This window comes from Seriola lalandi, unplaced genomic scaffold (assembly GCF_002814215.2).
Source record: "Seriola lalandi dorsalis isolate HSWRI2012SDOR001 ecotype SW California unplaced genomic scaffold, Sedor1 jcf7180002053982, whole genome shotgun sequence".
NCBI lineage: Eukaryota > Metazoa > Chordata > Actinopteri > Carangiformes > Carangidae > Seriola > Seriola lalandi.
In genome coordinates this window covers 296,934-315,784 of record NW_019524535.1, presented here as the reverse complement: position 1 = coordinate 315,784, position 18,851 = coordinate 296,934, and the positions used below count along the sequence as shown (strand labels likewise).

Here is an 18,851-nt window from a genome sequence, read left to right as displayed (position 1 = left end):
CAAGGTAGTAGAATATAGCCATGCCAATAAATATGTGACAATGACACAGTAGCTGACAAGTAAGAATGAAAGAGAGGGTGGGGTCACATCTCCCATACCCCCAACAGGGAAATCTGTCATTGTTATGCAGATTGGGTTCAGTGGAGCCTGATTCACCTGAGTTTATTTGATGTGTAAGGAAGGAAGATCATTATTAAAGCCTGTTATAGTGTCTCCCATATCAAAACACCATGTATTACATGTATGCCCCAAATCTGGCTCACTCTGCAAGCAATTTCTGCATGACTTGACCCTAATACATTTTCCTGCTTTGTGTCTGGTCTTAGCTGCTGTATAAATTATTCAGGAAATGATTGTGGTGAAAGAGAAGGGAACGTTTCAGTCAAATAATGAGGATGCTGGACTGGGGCATCGTTGTAACTTCGGTTTCTTGTGGCTACATCCCCAAAGATTTTTGGGTCACACTGGTGTCAAAAGCGATTGTGAGGATGGGGATTGCACCCTCTACAGAAATAGCCCCACAATGCCCCCCCCCCTCCCGCCATCTGCCATCCCCGACCCTGTCATTCCATGGATAATGCATTTGACTGAACAGCAGCACACTGAACGACTACAGCACCCCATGTTCTCATGTCACCCACATCACATGTAAAGGAGACAGAGGGAGAGAGGTGGAGGGTGGGGTTGGGGTGGGGTGAAAGGTATCCCAGGTGATGAGGTGTAGAGGAGCTCTCCTTTCTTTACAGTCATTAGAAACCAGCTTAAAACACACACACACACACACACACACACACACACACACACGCTGCTATCAATTCTTTTGCAGCCCAATGAGGGAGTGGGAGGAGGCAGAGAAGGAGGGAAGTGATAAAGAGAGAGAGAGAGAGCAAGAGAGAGAGAGGTGGGAGGGAGGGAGGGAGTGTGTGTGTGTGTGAGTGAGAGAGAGATACAGTGAGCCAGAGAAAGAGAGGGAGAGGGGGGGTGGTGGAAGGAGCTGTATGGGGCTGTGATATTCTCTCCTTCTGGATGCTGCCTTTCCTCTTCATGGCTTTGTCCCTCTTTTGCACGGTCACCCTGTGTCCCCGGGAGCAGGCACCGGTACACAGACCAGCACTCAGCCACGGAGCAGGGGATGAATCAGCCCCAACAAAGAGCCTTTGAGATGGCAGTGTGTGCTTCTGCCTGGAGGGAGGAACGCATCAGGCTTTCCCAGGCAAGCGGCAGCCTGCAGTGTGCGCTTGCTTGAGAGCCAGCCCTCCTTGTCGTTGTGTGTATGTATGAGAGAGGGAGCGTGTATGTCCGTGTGTGAGTGGATGCGTGTGTGTGGATGTGAGTGAGCAGTGTATAACAGTGTATGTGAGTCTGTATGTGCGCACTCTCGCTTCCAATCCTTCCTGGAGGAGAGAGGCTCTCCTCTTCACTGGACGGCAAGGTAAGGGGGACTGTTTTTTTTTTTTTTTTATGCTCTTCTAACAATGATTTATCCCTCCAGAGCCCCATTTCCCCCATTTCCTCTCTCCACGGTGAAGAGAGTGGGGTAAAGCAGGGGGTTGGGGAGTGAGGGAAAGAGGCTTAACGTCATTGATAAAGAGCAGGCTCGAGTGTACCGTCGGTAGGCATCAGCTGTGGTGGAGGAAGAGAAGAAGGAGGTGGAGAGGCTGTGAGCAGAATGCAGTGCAGCCAGGTGCTGATGTGGGGGTGAAAGACAGGAAAAAGGGAAGACTCAGAGGGTTGCTGGACGTATTCAGTGATGGACTGCATCTCAAAAGAGGAGCCTTCACCTTCTGCTCACCCCTCGTCCTCAAAATCCCCACATCCCCTTTCTCCCCCCGTCACTGTCACCTCCGTCCTCAACCTCTGTTTCACAGAAAAGGATTCAAAAATCACTAAAATGTTGTCTCTCTCTCGAGATGGATCACACTTGACAAATACAGACTGTGCCACTAGCACAAGTACAGAAGCTTCCTGTTTGTACCATTGTGTATTCTAGTGTGTGTGTGTGTGTGTGTGTGTAGGCTGAGTTCTCAGGTGATCTTTCTTGTTCTACTAGTGCATGAGGATTCGAGCCGCTGCTGTAGATACACACTTCAAGAGACGGATGCTGTGGGAAAACAGGCACAGGAGAGGAGACTGACATGTGACATATCTGCGTGACAACATTTACTTTCATCAGTAAATCAGTGTGATCATTAGAAAACCCGAACTGTCATACGAGAGGTTGCATAAGTGCGGGAGGCGATGGTCGAACTGTGTTTGACTCAGAGAATTTGAGACGTTGATCAACATTGAGAAGCAAGGAAGCTGCTCGGTATTGTAGAAAACGGGTCTGTGAAGTCTTTCTATTAGATGCAAAATCCCCGGTGAAAATCAATGAGAAGCTAAGGAGTTTTTAAGAAGTGTATAGATTTTTAGTTTTAGTCCAGTTGCACCATTCATATCATTGGTATCACAACATTCATGCACTTGCTACCAAAAACTACGCTCGAGCCCTTTGTTTGACTCAAACTAAGAGTTGTGACTAGGCATCTACCGCACTGACATTAACACAAACTGCATTCTCTGCATTAGTGTTTTCATTTGTGCATTTCATAAGTCTGATGATGATGACGTAACTGAGGCCCTGCAAGTCTTAAACTACAACGTCTTTGTGTCTCAGGTTACTCATTGATATTCAAGGAGGAGAAGGAGGAGGGAAAGGGTAGAGGAGGTGACAGAGAAGGACTCTTTGGTGCATGCACACACACTGCTATGCTACACACACACACACACACACACACACACACACATGCATCAACACAGCATGCAGGTGTAGGTGGTACGTCACTGTCACTAGCCCCCGCTGCGTTCACGGTTGTTTTCAGGAATGATTGTGTCATGGAAGGAGGGGACAACGTGCATTACCAGCTTAGCGTCGCCATCGGCCATGAGACATCAAGCACTAAGGATTAAAACAGGCTCTGAGTCCAAATTAGGACAGCATGCCTTGTGTCCCCTCTTTGGGCTGAAGCAGCACCCATGCTGGGTGACAAGGGAGGATGGCAGAGTCAGCGCAGATTGATACTGGAAAGGATCGGAGGTTAAAAATGGTTGGTGCTTTGTCCCTGGGAGAGACACGCTGAGGCCTGGGCTAAAAAAACATAAATCAAAGCTTTCATAAGCACATGCGCGTACAGTAACGCTTGCACTGAGGCCCGGCGCATCAATAAATTAGACCCAAGAGAGAAGAGTTAGGCTCATACCATTGGTCCAGGCTGATCATATGTCTCTATCAGTGCAGCATCAAATTGTTCAAAGCACTTGTGAGAGCCAAGAGGATCTTTAATTAACCAGAGTGTTGGTCAGTGCTGCATTTTCTTACTCTCCTGACTTTAGCCTTTAGTATACATATTGTTACACTGCGCGGAGAAGCCTGAGTTAAGATTGTGTTTTTCTAGCGATGTGTCAGCATCAATAGAACATCCCATAAAAGCCCCCAGGACACTAGAAGTGCTGTTTTTACAATGTCATTATGTTAAGGTGTTTGGAGTAGATAGAGACTGTAGCTTTAACTGCACATTAATGTCCATGCTCCTCGCTGCAGGGGAAGAACAAACTAGTTTTGTTATCCATTTTTTCTCATCCGGGAGAATCAGTGCCAATATGTCAGGTGACAGAATGATGTATGTGCTCTGTTGATTCGACTGTCCTGTCCTCAAATCCCCTTTACTGTGGCTTGTTTACTGCAGACAAAGCTGCCAGAGATGATGGGAGAAAAAGAGGTTACATTTTCTGAGCGGATATTGTGCCACTAGATGAGGCAACAAAGCATGTAGAACATTAATTTTCAGGGAACGAGAGCTTTAAATATGCCCCTTCACCTTTTGCACACTTTACTGTGCTGTAGGTTTCATTTTAAATGGATAAAATTTCCATTTTTGTCCATCAAAGTGAAAGCAGACACAGGGTCTGAATACTTTCTGCATGTCCCTGTACTCAGCATGTTCTTTATTCCTTTCCTTTCTGTCCTTTCACTTATCTCCTTCTCTTTTTCCGTCACTACGTCTGAGCGTTGAGGCTCTCCTTTCCTCCCCCACTCTTCCTCCTCCATGTCTTGACTTCTCATTTCTTGTTTCCTCCTGTCAATATTAACACAGGACTGATGTGTACTCCTGCGCAGATGTCTGCCCTTGAAGAGCTGACAGCCCGCATTGTTGGGCACGGCCATCATATTTTACAATACACTTTCAATCCTCGGGCCTTCTCTTACCCATTCGGTGCTCAAGAAAATGAAAGACAAGCTCTTTGATGGTTTACTTTCTCAGAAACGCAGGACTCTGTGACTTCAAACCATCTCTGACTTAAACCACTTCATACTGAGGCTTGAGTGAAAGCCGACACATGACGCATCGCTGCGAGTTACGTGACATTTAAAATACCCCAAGATATGTCACAATCAATGAACTCTGTGTGTGAATATGGGTCATCCCTGCTTAATGTTGAGTTGTGCTAAATGAAATGCAGAACATGGACACAATTGGCCGTTTCATTGAATTTTATTTGCCTCTGACAATTTTCTTTATCATCATTTACACTCACTGTGCACTTTAACTTCCTTTGGCACGTTGGCACTGGCTGTTTATAAACCATAGGCTCTACTGAAACTAGTCCATAACATTCACTTCACATGCCTTTGGGCATGCTCTACATTGTGTCCTTAACTCTGTCTGGAGCTTTTTTATCAGAGATACAGATACACAGAGGACTAAGAAAAATGTTATTTGACCACTTTAGAAAAAATCTGGCACAGTACATCTTCACTGCCACTTTTCTCTTAGCTCCTGGACCTCCTGTGGCTCTGAGTGGCTCCTTTCGTGGGCACTGTATCTCATGTTTTTAATGAATTACTTTCACAATGATCGATCAGTGTCAAACAAACAAGACTGAGAGTCTACAGCCATGCTGGCAGCTCTGTGAGGCTTAGACACAGCAGTGCTTTGAGCTAAATGATAATGTCTGCATGCTAACATGCTAACAATTGCTAATTAGCACCACGCACAAAATACAGCTGAGGCAGATGGGAGGGTAATTACTTTTGCATGTATTTATTCCTAATGATTTAGGGCCAATTGAACTTTGATGATGCCGATCTCCGATGATGGCGCTGGATGAAAAGTTAAGGGATAAACAAAGTGATTGTAATTCATCCTGAGGGTGACATGAATGTGAACCAAATTTCATGACAATCCATCCAATAGTTGTTGAGCTATTTCATTCTGGACCAAAGTGCTGCACCGACAGATCCCCAGCCGCTAGCATGGCTATAAAAAGCAAAACTGTGCTCGTAAGCGTAGCCACATTTGCAACATGGGAGACTTCACAGATGTAGTAAATGCGTGCCATTCTCCAACACTCCTTATATTCCAAGTGCTTTGTTGTGCATGATGTATCAGACCGCTAGCATGAAATATGCATGGCAGCAGCGTGTTATTCCATGTCATTGAATGCAGCTTATTACATCACTTGTCGTCTCCTATTGACAATCCTTCCATGTCTGCAGAGGTGACTTCAAAGAGAAAGCAGACATCAACTTAAATCATAAACACTGCTATTGTACTGCCCGGTCACGTCCAGTGCTTTTACAAAGCACAAGGAAGAGATGACCAACCAAGACCATCCACCCCCCAGCCCCCCTCTGTGAGAGGCAGTCTCATTACACTCAAAGGGCAAAACGGTCATCATAATGAAGCTGATAGAAGAGCAATCTCTAAGCCCTCCACACCACACTGCACTGCAGAGTCCAAAAACAGCAGTGAAGACCTCGATGCTATCTATGCCACTATGAAATAGATGTAGCCCGCTGTAATTCACTATAGCTGGATTATGCTTATACATGCACTGACAAACACAAAAAGAGGATTACCTCATCTCCATCGTCTCCCACCCTCACCTCACTATTTGACATGAATTCTGTACAAAATAAACACGTGTCTGATGCTAGAGAGGAAGGGGGGGGTGACGTGTCCTAAAATTAGATCAGTGAAGGACTGAACACCACACTAATCCTGTGAGCACAGTCACCTGCACACTCACTACATTTCTGCATGCACGCCAACAAAAAAAAGATAGAAGCAGAAATCAGGGCAAACAGGGGTGGAAAAAAAAAATCATTCAACAGAGCTCAGAGCACCAACGTCGAACAAATCCAATATCTCTCTTATCTCTCGATCCCCTCCCACTCATCCACAACTCCTGCTTGGGGTGATTTGAACATGAGAGGAAGGCGAGCAAGTCCTCTCCTCTTCTGTCATGTTGTCTGTGGGAAACATATGGATTGCCTGGTTGCATTTCTGCATGGCATGAGAGGCCCATCCGCTCTGACAGGGCAAGACCCTCCATACAGTCAGAGGGTAAGGCTGTGATTGGACCTTCATTTGAGTTTTGAAATAGGGATGGGATTAACTGAAGACTCTCTCCAGAGAAATGACATCTATTTGCATGTTTTTTCACAATTTGAATGCCTCATCATCTTTTTTTTTTCATAGGTTTGTGTTTAGTCAGACTTCTCAAGCAGATTTGCTACAAACAGCTTTTTGCTCATGTGATTTCCTGTGCATGAGATTTTATTTCTCAAGGACCGGATTTGTGCGTTTTCAGGTCATGCATTTGGATCTATTAAAATTTTTTTGCTCCTGCAAACAGTTGCAGAGATGGAAATATCTAATGTAGCACAATTTTTTGGAGTGACCTCATCCTCTTTGGCTCTTCATATCCCTGACAGCAGCTGGCTGAGTTTTGCCTCAGCGCTATGTTAGATTCAAGACAAGCCGCTGAGGCATAGGGTCAAATCCCTGCAGTTTTGAAGGATGTGACCAGAAAGTGTAATTATGCACTGTGCAAGTTCAGCTCTGTACACATGTATTATACAACAGGCTTAGAAATCAATAGCACGTTGTTATCAAGACAGTCATAAGCTTGACAGAGTCAGATAGGTCAATACAAGGCCAGTTGTGTGTGATTAAAGCTTGTAAATCGATAATTGCATCAACTTTTCAATTTATTCTGCCCAGGCATGAATCAACAAAGTGCGTGTTTCTGCTCGCTTCTTATGTCACAGTGGTTAGTTTGTATTTCCAGAGTCTTCAGAGGGGAACAGTGGTTGAAGATGAATAATGAATGCTGTGATATGTTCTATTCTACGCTGCTTTGAACCGATGAAGCTTGATAAAGTACCATACAAAGCAGCCGTCCTATTTGTGCTGGTATCACCCCATTACCGCTGGCAGTGTAGGACTGTAGCAGTTTGCATTTCACTCATGAGTACATATTGATTGATCTGCTTGTAAAAGGATACATGAGCGCTATGTGTAAATATTTGTTCAGGCAATGCCAACATCTGCACGTTGAGCAGCTATCTAAGCAGATAGTCTCTTATATGCAGCGGAAAAAGAAAAAGAAAAGACGGGATCACAATCTGTTTTGTAGCTTGTTTTCTCAGACATTCGTTATTCAAAAAGCAGCCACAATTGGTTGTTAAAAGCCTTTCTGTGTCTGCAGGGAGGAAACAGGGCCCCCATTCTCTCCAATACATCCAGGTCTGACTGTAATCTTGGCCCTAACTCCTCTCTCCCCACCTCCTGAGAGCGCTCACACCATAATGTCCCTGTCACATAAAATTAAAGTCCTTCCCAGCACCACATTATGTACATAGGGAAAGCACAGTTATACACTTATGCAACACTTAGCATATTAGCCTTGTGACTGAATTATCCTTGGAGGGTGACCCCCCCCAAACAAACAACTCCTCTCTCTCATCCTAACCCCACCTTCCTGTAATGAGGCAGGTTTGGCTGATGTGACCAAGTGGGCCTGTCCCCCTTTTACCCTGCAGTGATGCGGCGAGGCGAGTGGCGTAGGTTAGTCACCAATACACCCCGTAACAGGCGTCGCTGATGGCGATTAGAGGCGTGCTGGTCTGAGGGCGGAGGTGGAGAGAGGAGAGGCTGCCAGCGTGATCGCCTGCTGAGCTGCGGACGGCTGCAAAACTCATTTCCTCAACTCCCACCATTTCACAGTGCATGATGGGAGATTGTATCTGATGTTCTCAGGGCACTTTGCGGGCCTCTGCATTAGCCACATACATCTAGGGCCTCTAACATGCTCACAATGACGTCAGCATGTTTATGTTTGGCAAGTACAGAATTTGTTTAGCATGTTAGCATGCTAATATCTACTAATTAGGCTACAGGTAGCCACTTGATGCTACATACTGCCTGCTGGTAATTACTTTGTCACTCATTGGTTAAATCTAAAAGGACTCAACCATGAAACTGAAGGAGTATTGTCTAATGAAGACGGCATAGACAAAACATGTGCCAGTTTTACCCCTTGTGCTAGTTTTTGACCTTGAAAACTGAATAAAAGGAACAGTCTACTTCATTTGGGTGTGCAAATCCATTTTCTAATTTTTGGACTCCCACTTCAGTCACATGCACACCCCAGCTGTCTCTTTTTGGTCTTTGCAGAGTGCAATGTTTTTACCTCTAATTCAATATTTAGCAGTAAACGCAGTAGAAGTACAGCAGAGGTTGACGGGGATGTCATTAGTTTTACCAGTGTTTGGTCACAAAGAGCAGTGTTCTGACGTAATGAGGAAAATGAAGAAGATCACCCAAGAAATTAAGACGTACCCTTTAAAAACTTTGAAATCCGTAGCAAATTCAAAAGTTGTCGGGATATTTCATTCTGAACCACAAATGTGAACCTAATGGTGATGCAAGAGGAAAAGTCAGGGGATCAGCAAAGTCAGCAGGATTGATCATAAGCGAACCATTAATGTCTGTACAAAATTTTGTGGCAATCCATCTAATAGTTATGGAGCTATTTCAGTCTGTAGCAAAAGTGGTGGACCCACCAACAGACTGACCAACAGTCTGACAATGCCATCCCTAGAGCCACGCTGCTAGCTGGGCTAGATACAAATCATGAGACTTAAATGTGAGTGATTATCTGCCAGTACAGCTGTGTGGCTGAGGAAATGAAATGTAATGTATTTAATTATTTCCCTACACTTGAATGGAAAATAAAGCTGAACATACAATACACCCGAGTTAGCGGCTCGCTAAACGCAGGACCATCCATCCAGGGATTAAGTGGTTACCCTCCCTGCAATCAAGGGCACACGAGCTACTAATTAGGATAGGAATATGAAAGGGTTGTAAAGGGGTTCTGAAGGATAGCCTGCCATAGTGTATTCATGTTTGTATATATATAAATATATATATATATATATATATATATATATATATATATATATTTCTATAGAGTAAGTGTGTGTGCGTGCATGACTGTGCGCGTGTTGTATTCGTCCTGCTAATGCACTCAGAGGCTGTGGGCGCTGGCCAACCCACGTGCTCATCAGTAAAAGGGCACAGAGAATGAATAAGCCTTAATTGACCAGATATCCTTCATTACACATGTGCTTACAAATCCATCCACTCTCCTTGGAGCTGTTCTCAGAGGCACAAGCTCGTGACAGCCAGCAAGGCAGCGTGGGACATATACATCCCATGTCTACGATGTCGCCATTTCAATATTTTCTGCCACATGGAAAGAACATCTGCTGTCAGAGTTTATTTGAATACACCTGGTCAGAGAGCAGACAGTACAAGACGAGGGGTTAGTCAGTGATAACATACTTTTGATCCTCACTGGGGAAGGAGAGATTTGCTTATGCTCAAATTTCAAGATTACAGTTAGTGAAACATGCTGCCATGTGATGTTGGGTGCAGTTTATTAAAGGCTGAATATATTTCTCTATTTCTCAGGCATATTTTGAAGTGGGCAAGCTGTCGTTCCCGTGGACCTGAGGATGTTTCGCAAAAAGAAAAAGAAGAGGCCTGAGATATCAGCACCCAAGAACTTTGAGCACCGTGTCCACACCTCGTTTGACGCCAAGCGCGGCTGCTTTGTGGGTCTGCCAACACAATGGCAAAGCCTGATAGAGAACCTGCGCAGGCCCAGGCCCATGGTGGACCCTTCCAGGATCACAGAGGTGGAGCTGAGGCCAAAGAAGGTAGACCCACACTCCCCATTCAACTCTTTATTGATCCAATAACCTTATCGTGAACTGATAACTAATGACTAGCACACCATGTAACCAGGCTCTCATTAAGCTATCACAGTGAGTTTTCATTCTAAAAGTTTAGCTTTAACCTCTGATGTTGTTGTACCCTTCAGCGCCTCAGAGAGCTCCTGCTGTCTCAGAAAAAGCCATAACCCTCTGATGACAATGTGGAAGGAAGGCCTGCTCCCCCTCCCCGTCTTTTCTATTTTCTTATCTATCATGGGGCTGGGCTAATGACCCTGCTGTGTACACTGACTGTACAATGTTGAATACTCAGGGGAGGGGGCACAAGATTTATTACTTCATGCAGGCAATTAATAACAGTCCATGGTGCCTTCCCACAGATGTCAAGCAGAAAGGATAAAAAGTGCAAGTACAGCAGAGGAAATGCCAGTGAGTGATAGAGCCTGCAAATCTCAGGATTTCTACACTTCACAGAGCATACTGTCGATGCAGTTTATGACCCTCCAGAAAGAAAAAAAAAAAAACTGAGAAAAACACCAACATTTCATTACCACCATGATGTGATTAGTGCTGTGCAATATGAGAACCATCACGTCAGCATTTAGGTGAGATCTATGGTTTTAAGAGCGTCATCAAAGATGAGTTTGTCGTTACCCACAAGACCCCTCTATTGCAAACATGTTAGTTTGTCATTTCAAACTATTCATTCATTAATTTCATCCCAAAGTATTGTAGTCAAACTGTTATTACAGCATCTTCTAAAATAAGATTTCTCACCAAGGCCATTATCACCTGCCATTCTCTCCTCTCCGAGAGGTGCTGCAGTAGGTGAGATGTCATCTGACCTCTCCCCACTGTGCAGATGTAATGGCACTGAACCAGAGAAACAGGAGAAGTTGTTGACTGGCTGTGAACTGAACATGACTCTACCCTGAGACTGACTAATGAGCCACCATGCACTCTCTCTTATAGTTGCAACACTAACACTGTTCTGGCAAAAGATCTTAAAGTTTGTCTGATCATTTTATATCAGGGCAAGTTTAAGCACTTTAAGCCTTTGCTTGCATGCCAACGACGCATACCACCTGAAAGGTCATGGGAGCAGTTATCTGTAATATCTGCATTTTGCAACAATTGTAGAGGCTCTGTATTTGTAGTGCGTCTGTTGAGACATTTGCTTGTTATATTTGTCAGTGTACTGTCAGAATATAAGCCACTGGTGAAATGATTTAAAGTCTTTGAAGAATGACAAAGATGTCCTCTACAGATTCTCAAGTCTAAATTTAACTTGCCTCTGAGCAATGATTATGTTAGCCTAATTATTCCTTTCAGTCTGAAATCTTTCTATAATGTGATCACGGCATGCGCTATGTGATAAAGATAAACGCCTCTCCTCTTTCAGACCATTGTGCGTGGGAGCATGATCGGTCACGGGGACTACATCGCAGCCATGATCAATGATATGAGCCACCTGTCTGTGACCAGCTCCAACTCTCTGAGGAAGAGTAGCCCCTCGGCCCGGAAGAGAGCCCAGTCTCTGGGGAGGCTGGGAGAGGTGAACGAGGCAGACACTTACCAGTATGAGGGTCTGACCCAGGATGATGAAGACGACGAGGATGTGGGTCAGGACCAGTGGAGGGACAAGGCCAGGAACATCCACAGTGAGACCAACACCCCTTACTTGGGTATGAAGAAGAGCATCACTCTGCAACCCAACGGGATCTTGCCAAAGGCCAAGTCCACCTACGAAGTAAGCGTCAGCTCCCAGGAGGGACCCTCACAACTTGCTCAGGCCCAGAACATCCCGATGCCAAGTCACGGGGCTTATATGAGCGGTGAGGTGGGCAGCCCTCAGGAGAGAGTGATATGGAAGAGAGATTTCCAGCTGCCAAGGGGAATGCCAACAAATCAGAGACCTATAGCTTGTTTCTACAGCCCAGCTATGACTGTACAGCCGCCCCATGGAGATCAAGGGACAGTCACCACGGAGCTCCGGCCAAGCGTACCGATGTACATGCACCCACAGAACAGCCCTGGGAGGCCGTTCTCCTCCTATGACCTGAAGGTAAACCTGACATTACAGCAGTTTCTTTGCAGCCATTAAGTGCACTGATAATACATTATTCGAGGAATATACAATATATGCATATTTCTGCTAATGCAATGTACATCTTATTATTAGTTCTCAGCATGTTTTTGCTTGAGTACTGAATACATAAGCTAAATACAAGTCTTTTGCCAAGAAATCATCAGGAATCATTTTCATGCTTAGCTTGGGGAAACATTAGTGAGGCAGACTATTGACTGGCTTTACATTAGAGGTGATTAAAGTTCTGGGGTTGAGTATTTTATTTAATTCTAGAGTTAAAATATGAAATGTGGGTTTAAAGTGGCAGTGGAGTTGTAAAACATGAGAGATGGTGTGTTTGGCAAAATTTCAGCAGGACGCTTGGGTGCATATAGCAACATCTTTACATGGGTCATATCGGGTGAGGTGGCTGCAGAGAGAGAGTGAAGGACTTGATTTACATTCAGTTTTAAAGCAGGTCTTGAACCACAGGCAGGCGGCCAACTACCTCTCAGCTCCCGCTCTTAATGTTCCTCACGCTTTTTCTCTTATCGTGCAGGCAGAGTCGACAGTGAGATACCACTCCGGCTTCCTGCCCACTGGCACCAGCAGTCCCCTTGTGGGCGGCATCAGACCCCAGCGGACAGTGCGTTCCTCAGCTAGCTACACCCTGGGCCTGTCACCTAACATGGGACTGAGGCCCAGTGGGCCAGACCCCTTCCTCAGACACTCTGGATGCCCCAACCCTCCTTACCCCAGGCAGGACAGTCCTTCCCAACCTCGACCCTCCCCTACAGGCTCTCTAGCTACCAGTCCCCCCGGCACCTGCTCCCCTGCCTTTAGGCCCCCACAACACCCTTCACCCAGGCCACCCCCAGACCCACCCAAGGTGACTCATGAACAATTCAAAGCTGCCCTGCAGATGGTGGTAGACAAAGGCGATCCGCGGTCTTACCTGGAGAACTTTGTGAAGATAGGGGAGGGTTCGACAGGGGTGGTGTGTATTGCAACAGAGAAGCACAGTGGCAGGCAGGTAGCGGTGAAGATGATGGACCTGCGGCGGCAGCAAAGAAGAGAGCTGCTGTTTAATGAGGTACAGTATCTGACTAGGAACAAAATGATGAATGACAAAAAAAAATCACAAAGAAATGTATCAACACATTCTCACTTACAGAAACCCATCAGAAAGTTCAGGACTGGTTTTCTTTGTGGTTTAACTTTCAACCCTTACTTAAGGGGGAACTCGATTTTATGTACAGTATGTCTGGATTGAAATGGACAGCAATTTTACACACTGAAATATGTTTGTTTCTTATGAAAAATGCCTTGTGTGCCTTTGGAGGGAGCTTTCCAAAGTCTGAGATGACTCTGATGATATCATCTGGGTCGTCTCATCTTGGGCTCAAATGGAAAAATGCATTACACATTTGGGAATGTGGAATTCGAAACACTGGGTATTTACCAGGCAGGAAACTCTTCTGATGATGAAGATGCTATTGAGGTTGGGTTTTGGAGCTGGGCCCATGCTAGAACTCTGCTGCTGTTTGGGACATTTTATCAACCCCTAAGATACAGGGGAAAACCCTTCTGCACTGATTCTCACTCTCATTCCTTTTTAATCTGTTCCTCACAAGTCCCCTAACTTTATTAAAGTGCTGCACTAAATTCCTCATAGGCCCGCCGGCCCATGTACGGCCCAGTAGAGGTTCTGAAAGTGTTCTGACTGAGTAAATGCTTAAAAGTTTGTCAATATAGACAGACTGTACTTTCTTAGATGGGCTAGAGTCTCAAATATTTATTTCATTTTGCACTAACCATAAGCACATAAACATGATTTATTAATATCTACCAGTGGGGCATGGTGACTGCCTACCTTTAGGGTTCCTTATAAAAGTATTCCAGGTTATGAATATCATCATGAGAAGTCCAAAGCAGACCACCGAGCGATTTGTATCCACTTCTCCTCCCGTCTGGGGCATCTGCTGCAGTGTTAGCGGGTCTGCTATTGTTTGTTTGCTTTCTAGCTACAAAATGGAGGCCTCCCAGTAAAGATCTGATCAGATTACACTTCAGGGAGGTTGGGAGAAGACGTCCAGCGTAACCAAGCATGAGACGTAATGATGTGTTCCCGTCAGAAAAAGTCAGTTTTTTCACAGCTTTTCTGAATGACTCTAGCTTGTTGATAGATGTCTCCCCTGACCAATCAGAGCAAACTTGGGGGGTGGGCACTTCAGAGGCAAGGCCAATAGCCTGAGCTTATGACACAGACAAGGGTCAGCTCTATTTTAAAAGGTTTCTTAGGCATCAAAATGCTTCAGTATGTTTTCTATTATTACATATTAAAGAGTTAAAGCACATTTCTCTCAGTTTTTCTTTTAGAGAGGTTTATGGGCACCAGTGAAAAGGTGAACTATAAAGGCTTACTAAACTAAACTATTAGACCTAAAGGCCTTGAAGATTCACAGAGCAGTTTTTTACAAGCTGTAGAAGTATTGTGGAACTTTTTTTTGTTCTTATATAAAGTATATCCTGTTGGTAGTTATATAATATGACTTTTTTTTACAGGCGAGGACTGAAAAATAAAAATTTACCATGTATGAGCTGATTAGTGTAATTTAGGTTGGGTTGTAGTCACATGCAAAACAAGCATGTTTCACAAACTAGAATATGTTACCTTTCATATGAGGTCTCATAAATGCATTTTGGCCTTACAGTTCTTCTGTTATAAGCTTATTATTTTTACATATGTAAATTGTGCAAATTGGGTTTAAAACAGGTGGGCTCTGAGAGGTTAAATGTCCTTTTAATGTAGAAGAACTACAATCTGGCCACACTGAGGGTTATGTACTTTGCTAGTGGTTTTAATGTGAATGTTTTGTGCTGCAGGTGGTAATCATGAGGGACTATCAGCACAGGAATGTGGTGGAGATGTTTAAGTCCGCCCTGGTGGAGGAGGAGCTGTGGGTTATCATGGAGTACCTGCAGGGTGGAGCACTAACCAACATCGTGTCCGAAACCAGGTATGAGTACCACCAAGATAGAACATCTTAGTCCCTCTTTAGGAAGCTGCATTTGGTGCATTCTGTGTGGTTAAGGTATCATGTTTGATAACTAAATCAACCACAAGGGGGTAGTGTAGTATCAACTGGTGTTGATCCCGGCAGCGTCAAAGTCTGTCATTCATTTGTCTCTTGCACTCCAAGCCTGCTGCTTTTCTCAGGGGGGGGATAATAATTTAATAACATAATCGAATATGTGCATGTTTAGGTGACATGTGGAAAGTCAATTTTGGGTGTAAATTTGATTTCCTGGTGCTGTCACATTGTTCAGTAGCGCATGCATCAAAAATAAGGAAAACATATCAACCAGCAGCAGGGGAATTTTGTCAGGGTGTAATTGTTTTGAGCTGTCAGCGTGTTTTATATTATTAACAGATGGCTGGCTCCATCCCCATAGGATGACCTCAGGGTTAGATCGCTTGACTCAAAGGGATGAAAACATTTCTCTCAAGCCAGATGACATATAAAATGAGCCAGCTGTCACAGACACTCCTTATCAAGGATTAAGATAATCAGTACATTGACAGAACAATCAGGAATAAGACTCCTTTGCTTCTTTGCTTTTCCTAGCTGTTCAATTAAGAAACCAAGTAAATACCTGTATTAATGCAGGAGGTTTATTCCCAATATAGTTGTATGTGTCTTTTATATATGAGGATAGTCATGTGTGGGAGAATGAAGCGATCTGTTAGGTAACTGTTACCTTGTGTTACTGTGATTTCCAGTGGACGTCTGACCCTGCTTTCTGTTAGAGGATGCCTTTTTGTATCCTGGCTCATATACCTTTAGTTTACACTTCCAAAATACCAAAGTCGCATTTAAACTGTAGAGGAATGAACATGTTTTGCTAGTCACTCTGCTGCTGTGTAGGAGTTGTTGTTTTGAACCTTGCACTCTTTATCATTGCCTTTAATGTGCAGTGATTCATGAATTTTGACTTCCTGAGCTGTTAATTCACTGTAACTCGTAATGGAAAAGTGTGAAATGTTAATGTAAAATCTGTTTGTATGTGTGTGTGTAAACTTGTGTGTGTGTGTGTGTGTGTGTGTGTGTGTGTGTGTGTTGTCCTGCAGGCTGAGTGAAGAGCAGATTGCCACAGTGTGTGAAGCTGTTCTGCAAGCCCTGGCCTATCTCCATTCACAGGGAGTCATCCACAGAGACATCAAGAGTGACTCCATACTGCTCACGTTAGATGGAAGGGTATGATATGCTGTTTTTCTTTCTTTCTTTCTTTCTTTCTTTCTTTCTTTCTGTCTGATTTATGTTGTTTTGACACTAAAGGTCTTTCTCTTGTCCCTCACAGGTCAAGCTTTCAGACTTTGGCTTCTGTGCTCAGATCAGTAAGGACATCCCTAAGAGGAAATCTCTAGTGGGGACACCCTATTGGATGGCTCCTGAGGTCATCTCCAAATCACCATATGGCACTGAGGTGAGGAGGCACGCATTCAACTCTCACGCATGCTGATTAACAGTGGTGATCTCAGTCACGTAGGATAAATGCCAGCAGTGGCAATCTGTGCTCTAGGATCTGTTACATAATTTTACTGTGCGATGGTGCTTTAGGTGGATGTTTGGTCAATGGGAATCATGGTGGTGGAGATGGTGGATGGAGAGCCTCCGTACTTCAGTGAAACCCCTGTAGCAGCTATGAAGAGGCTGAGGGATGAACTGGCTCCTACTGTCCGAAATGTCAGCCAGGTAAGAGAACGGACAGCACGCACACACACACACGCACGCACGCACGTACACACACACACACACACACACACACACATATATATACAACTAAACACTCATATTTCAGTAAAGAAAAGTAAAATTTTGAATTCACCCATATTCTTTCTTTTAAGATGTTGTAGCAGTTTCACCGATGGTAGTAGTGTCACTCTAGGAATTGTAGTGTTGGTCTGACCATCACTTTGGTCCTTGTTGTTCTTGTTCAAAAACTGAAATGCAAACATGTGTGTGCCAGTTAAGGCTTCCAGCTGTCTTGTTTGTGTTTTTATTTTCACAGTCAATATAACTACTGAAATGATTTATTGAAATGAAAATGCACCAATTTCTCTCTGGACCAGATATCCCCAGTTCTAAAAGACTTCCTGGACCGTATGCTGACTCGGGACCCCCTAGAGCGGGCCAGCGCCACTGACCTGCTGGAGCACCCCTTCCTGCTGCAGAGTGGCTCACCTCAGTGCCTGGTCCCGCTGGTGGAGCAGTACCGCAAGCGCATGTCCCGCTGCTGACCCCTGTGGGGCTCCCGGTCCCCAGCACCCACCTCCAGTCTGACGTGTCCAGGCCCCGCACAGGGGTCCAACTCCTCTAGCACCCAAGGCAACGGGAGATCAGAGAAGCAGACCCAGGCAGCATGATGCTGCCAGAGTGATGGTGGCAGGACAGCAAGTTTGGTTGACAGACACCGCATGGTCTCGGGCATGAGAGAAGCACTTTAGGAGTCAGTTAAAGGCAGCATGCAATTCCTCACCTCTCAACTCGATTCGATCGGAATATTGATCCGCTTCCTGTAACATTCAGTGGGATTCAACACAACACAACATGGTGCATATCAACTGATAGCAACAATCAATATTCCACATAACTGTATGTAATGAACACATGCTCCTCTAAAGATCCTTTATAATGTTCATAGTGGGAATTGTTGCTGGCCGTGTAAAGCTTATAAAGCTGGTGTTAGGCTCAAACCACAGTAGCTCATTGTGACATTATTAAGGAAGGAAGACGTTACCTCTGCACACTCACCCTCTTTGCTGTGGAAACTGAACAACAGCCTGGTCGGTACACTCCACAAACACTGACAGTAGACTCTTTGCATGGCCAAATGGAGGCACACCTGGCCTGATGTGAATGCTTGAATATGTACCAAACTGGGAAGTGAAAGACAATTCTCTTTTATTAGCATAACAAATGGGTAGATGAAAGCCCAGCTGCTACTATTGGGCTATTGGAAAATCACCAGTACCATATTCCTCTTTTTTCATATTTATCCTTTATTTCCAAAAGGTGTTGTGGGTTGTTTGTATGATGTGAAGTTGCAAATAAGGTTTCATTATTAAGTATGGAACATGAAACATGAGCAGATAAATTAATGATGTAAATAAAACATACTGAATATTATGTCCTTACACCTGCTGATTCACTGCAGTAAATTATATAAGATGAATTCAAAATTTTACTTTTCTTTACTGAAATGTGAGTGTATAGTTGTATGTGTGTGTGTGTGTGTGTGTATGTGTGTGTGTGTGTGTGTGTGCGTGTGCATGTGAGCACATGGGTGTGTGTGCGTGAGGCGACATCTCAGTGTTTGCTTCTGATACAGCCCTCTTTGTATTGTGACAGACTTTTTAAAAACCACAAAATGTGTGTGTTTGTTGCTCCTCAAGAAGATGTGTATGACTGTATTTGCATTTGTTTGCCTAGATAAAGCACACAGGCCTGGCATGTGATGCTGCAGGACGTCCACCTGCTGAGAAACACTTTGCACATAGTCTTTGTATTCTGACACGGATACATGTTGACATGTTTCATGTATTTCTATCTCTGTGTGGATTCATTCATGAAAAAGAGAATTACATATTTTAATTTTGTATAAATCAATAAATGATGCATATTGAATCAGAAATTCATTTCATCATGCATTTAC

At 44.3% G+C, this 18,851-nt stretch overlaps 1 protein-coding gene across 1 annotated transcript; it reads left to right on the top strand.

Annotated features, from left to right (window-relative positions):
* Positions 1-985: 985 nt before the first annotated feature.
* On the top strand, positions 986-18,830 carry pak6 (p21 (RAC1) activated kinase 6). Its single transcript, XM_023402710.2, has 9 exons — positions 986-1,432; positions 9,804-10,051; positions 11,469-12,131; positions 12,694-13,227; positions 15,021-15,154; positions 16,267-16,393; positions 16,497-16,622; positions 16,757-16,891; positions 17,269-18,830. The coding sequence occupies exons 2-9, from the start codon at positions 9,848-9,850 to the stop codon at positions 17,434-17,436; spliced, it is 2,091 nt and encodes a 696-aa protein (XP_023258478.1). The 5' UTR covers positions 986-1,432; positions 9,804-9,847; the 3' UTR covers positions 17,437-18,830.
* The last annotated feature ends 21 nt before the right edge of the window (positions 18,831-18,851 follow it).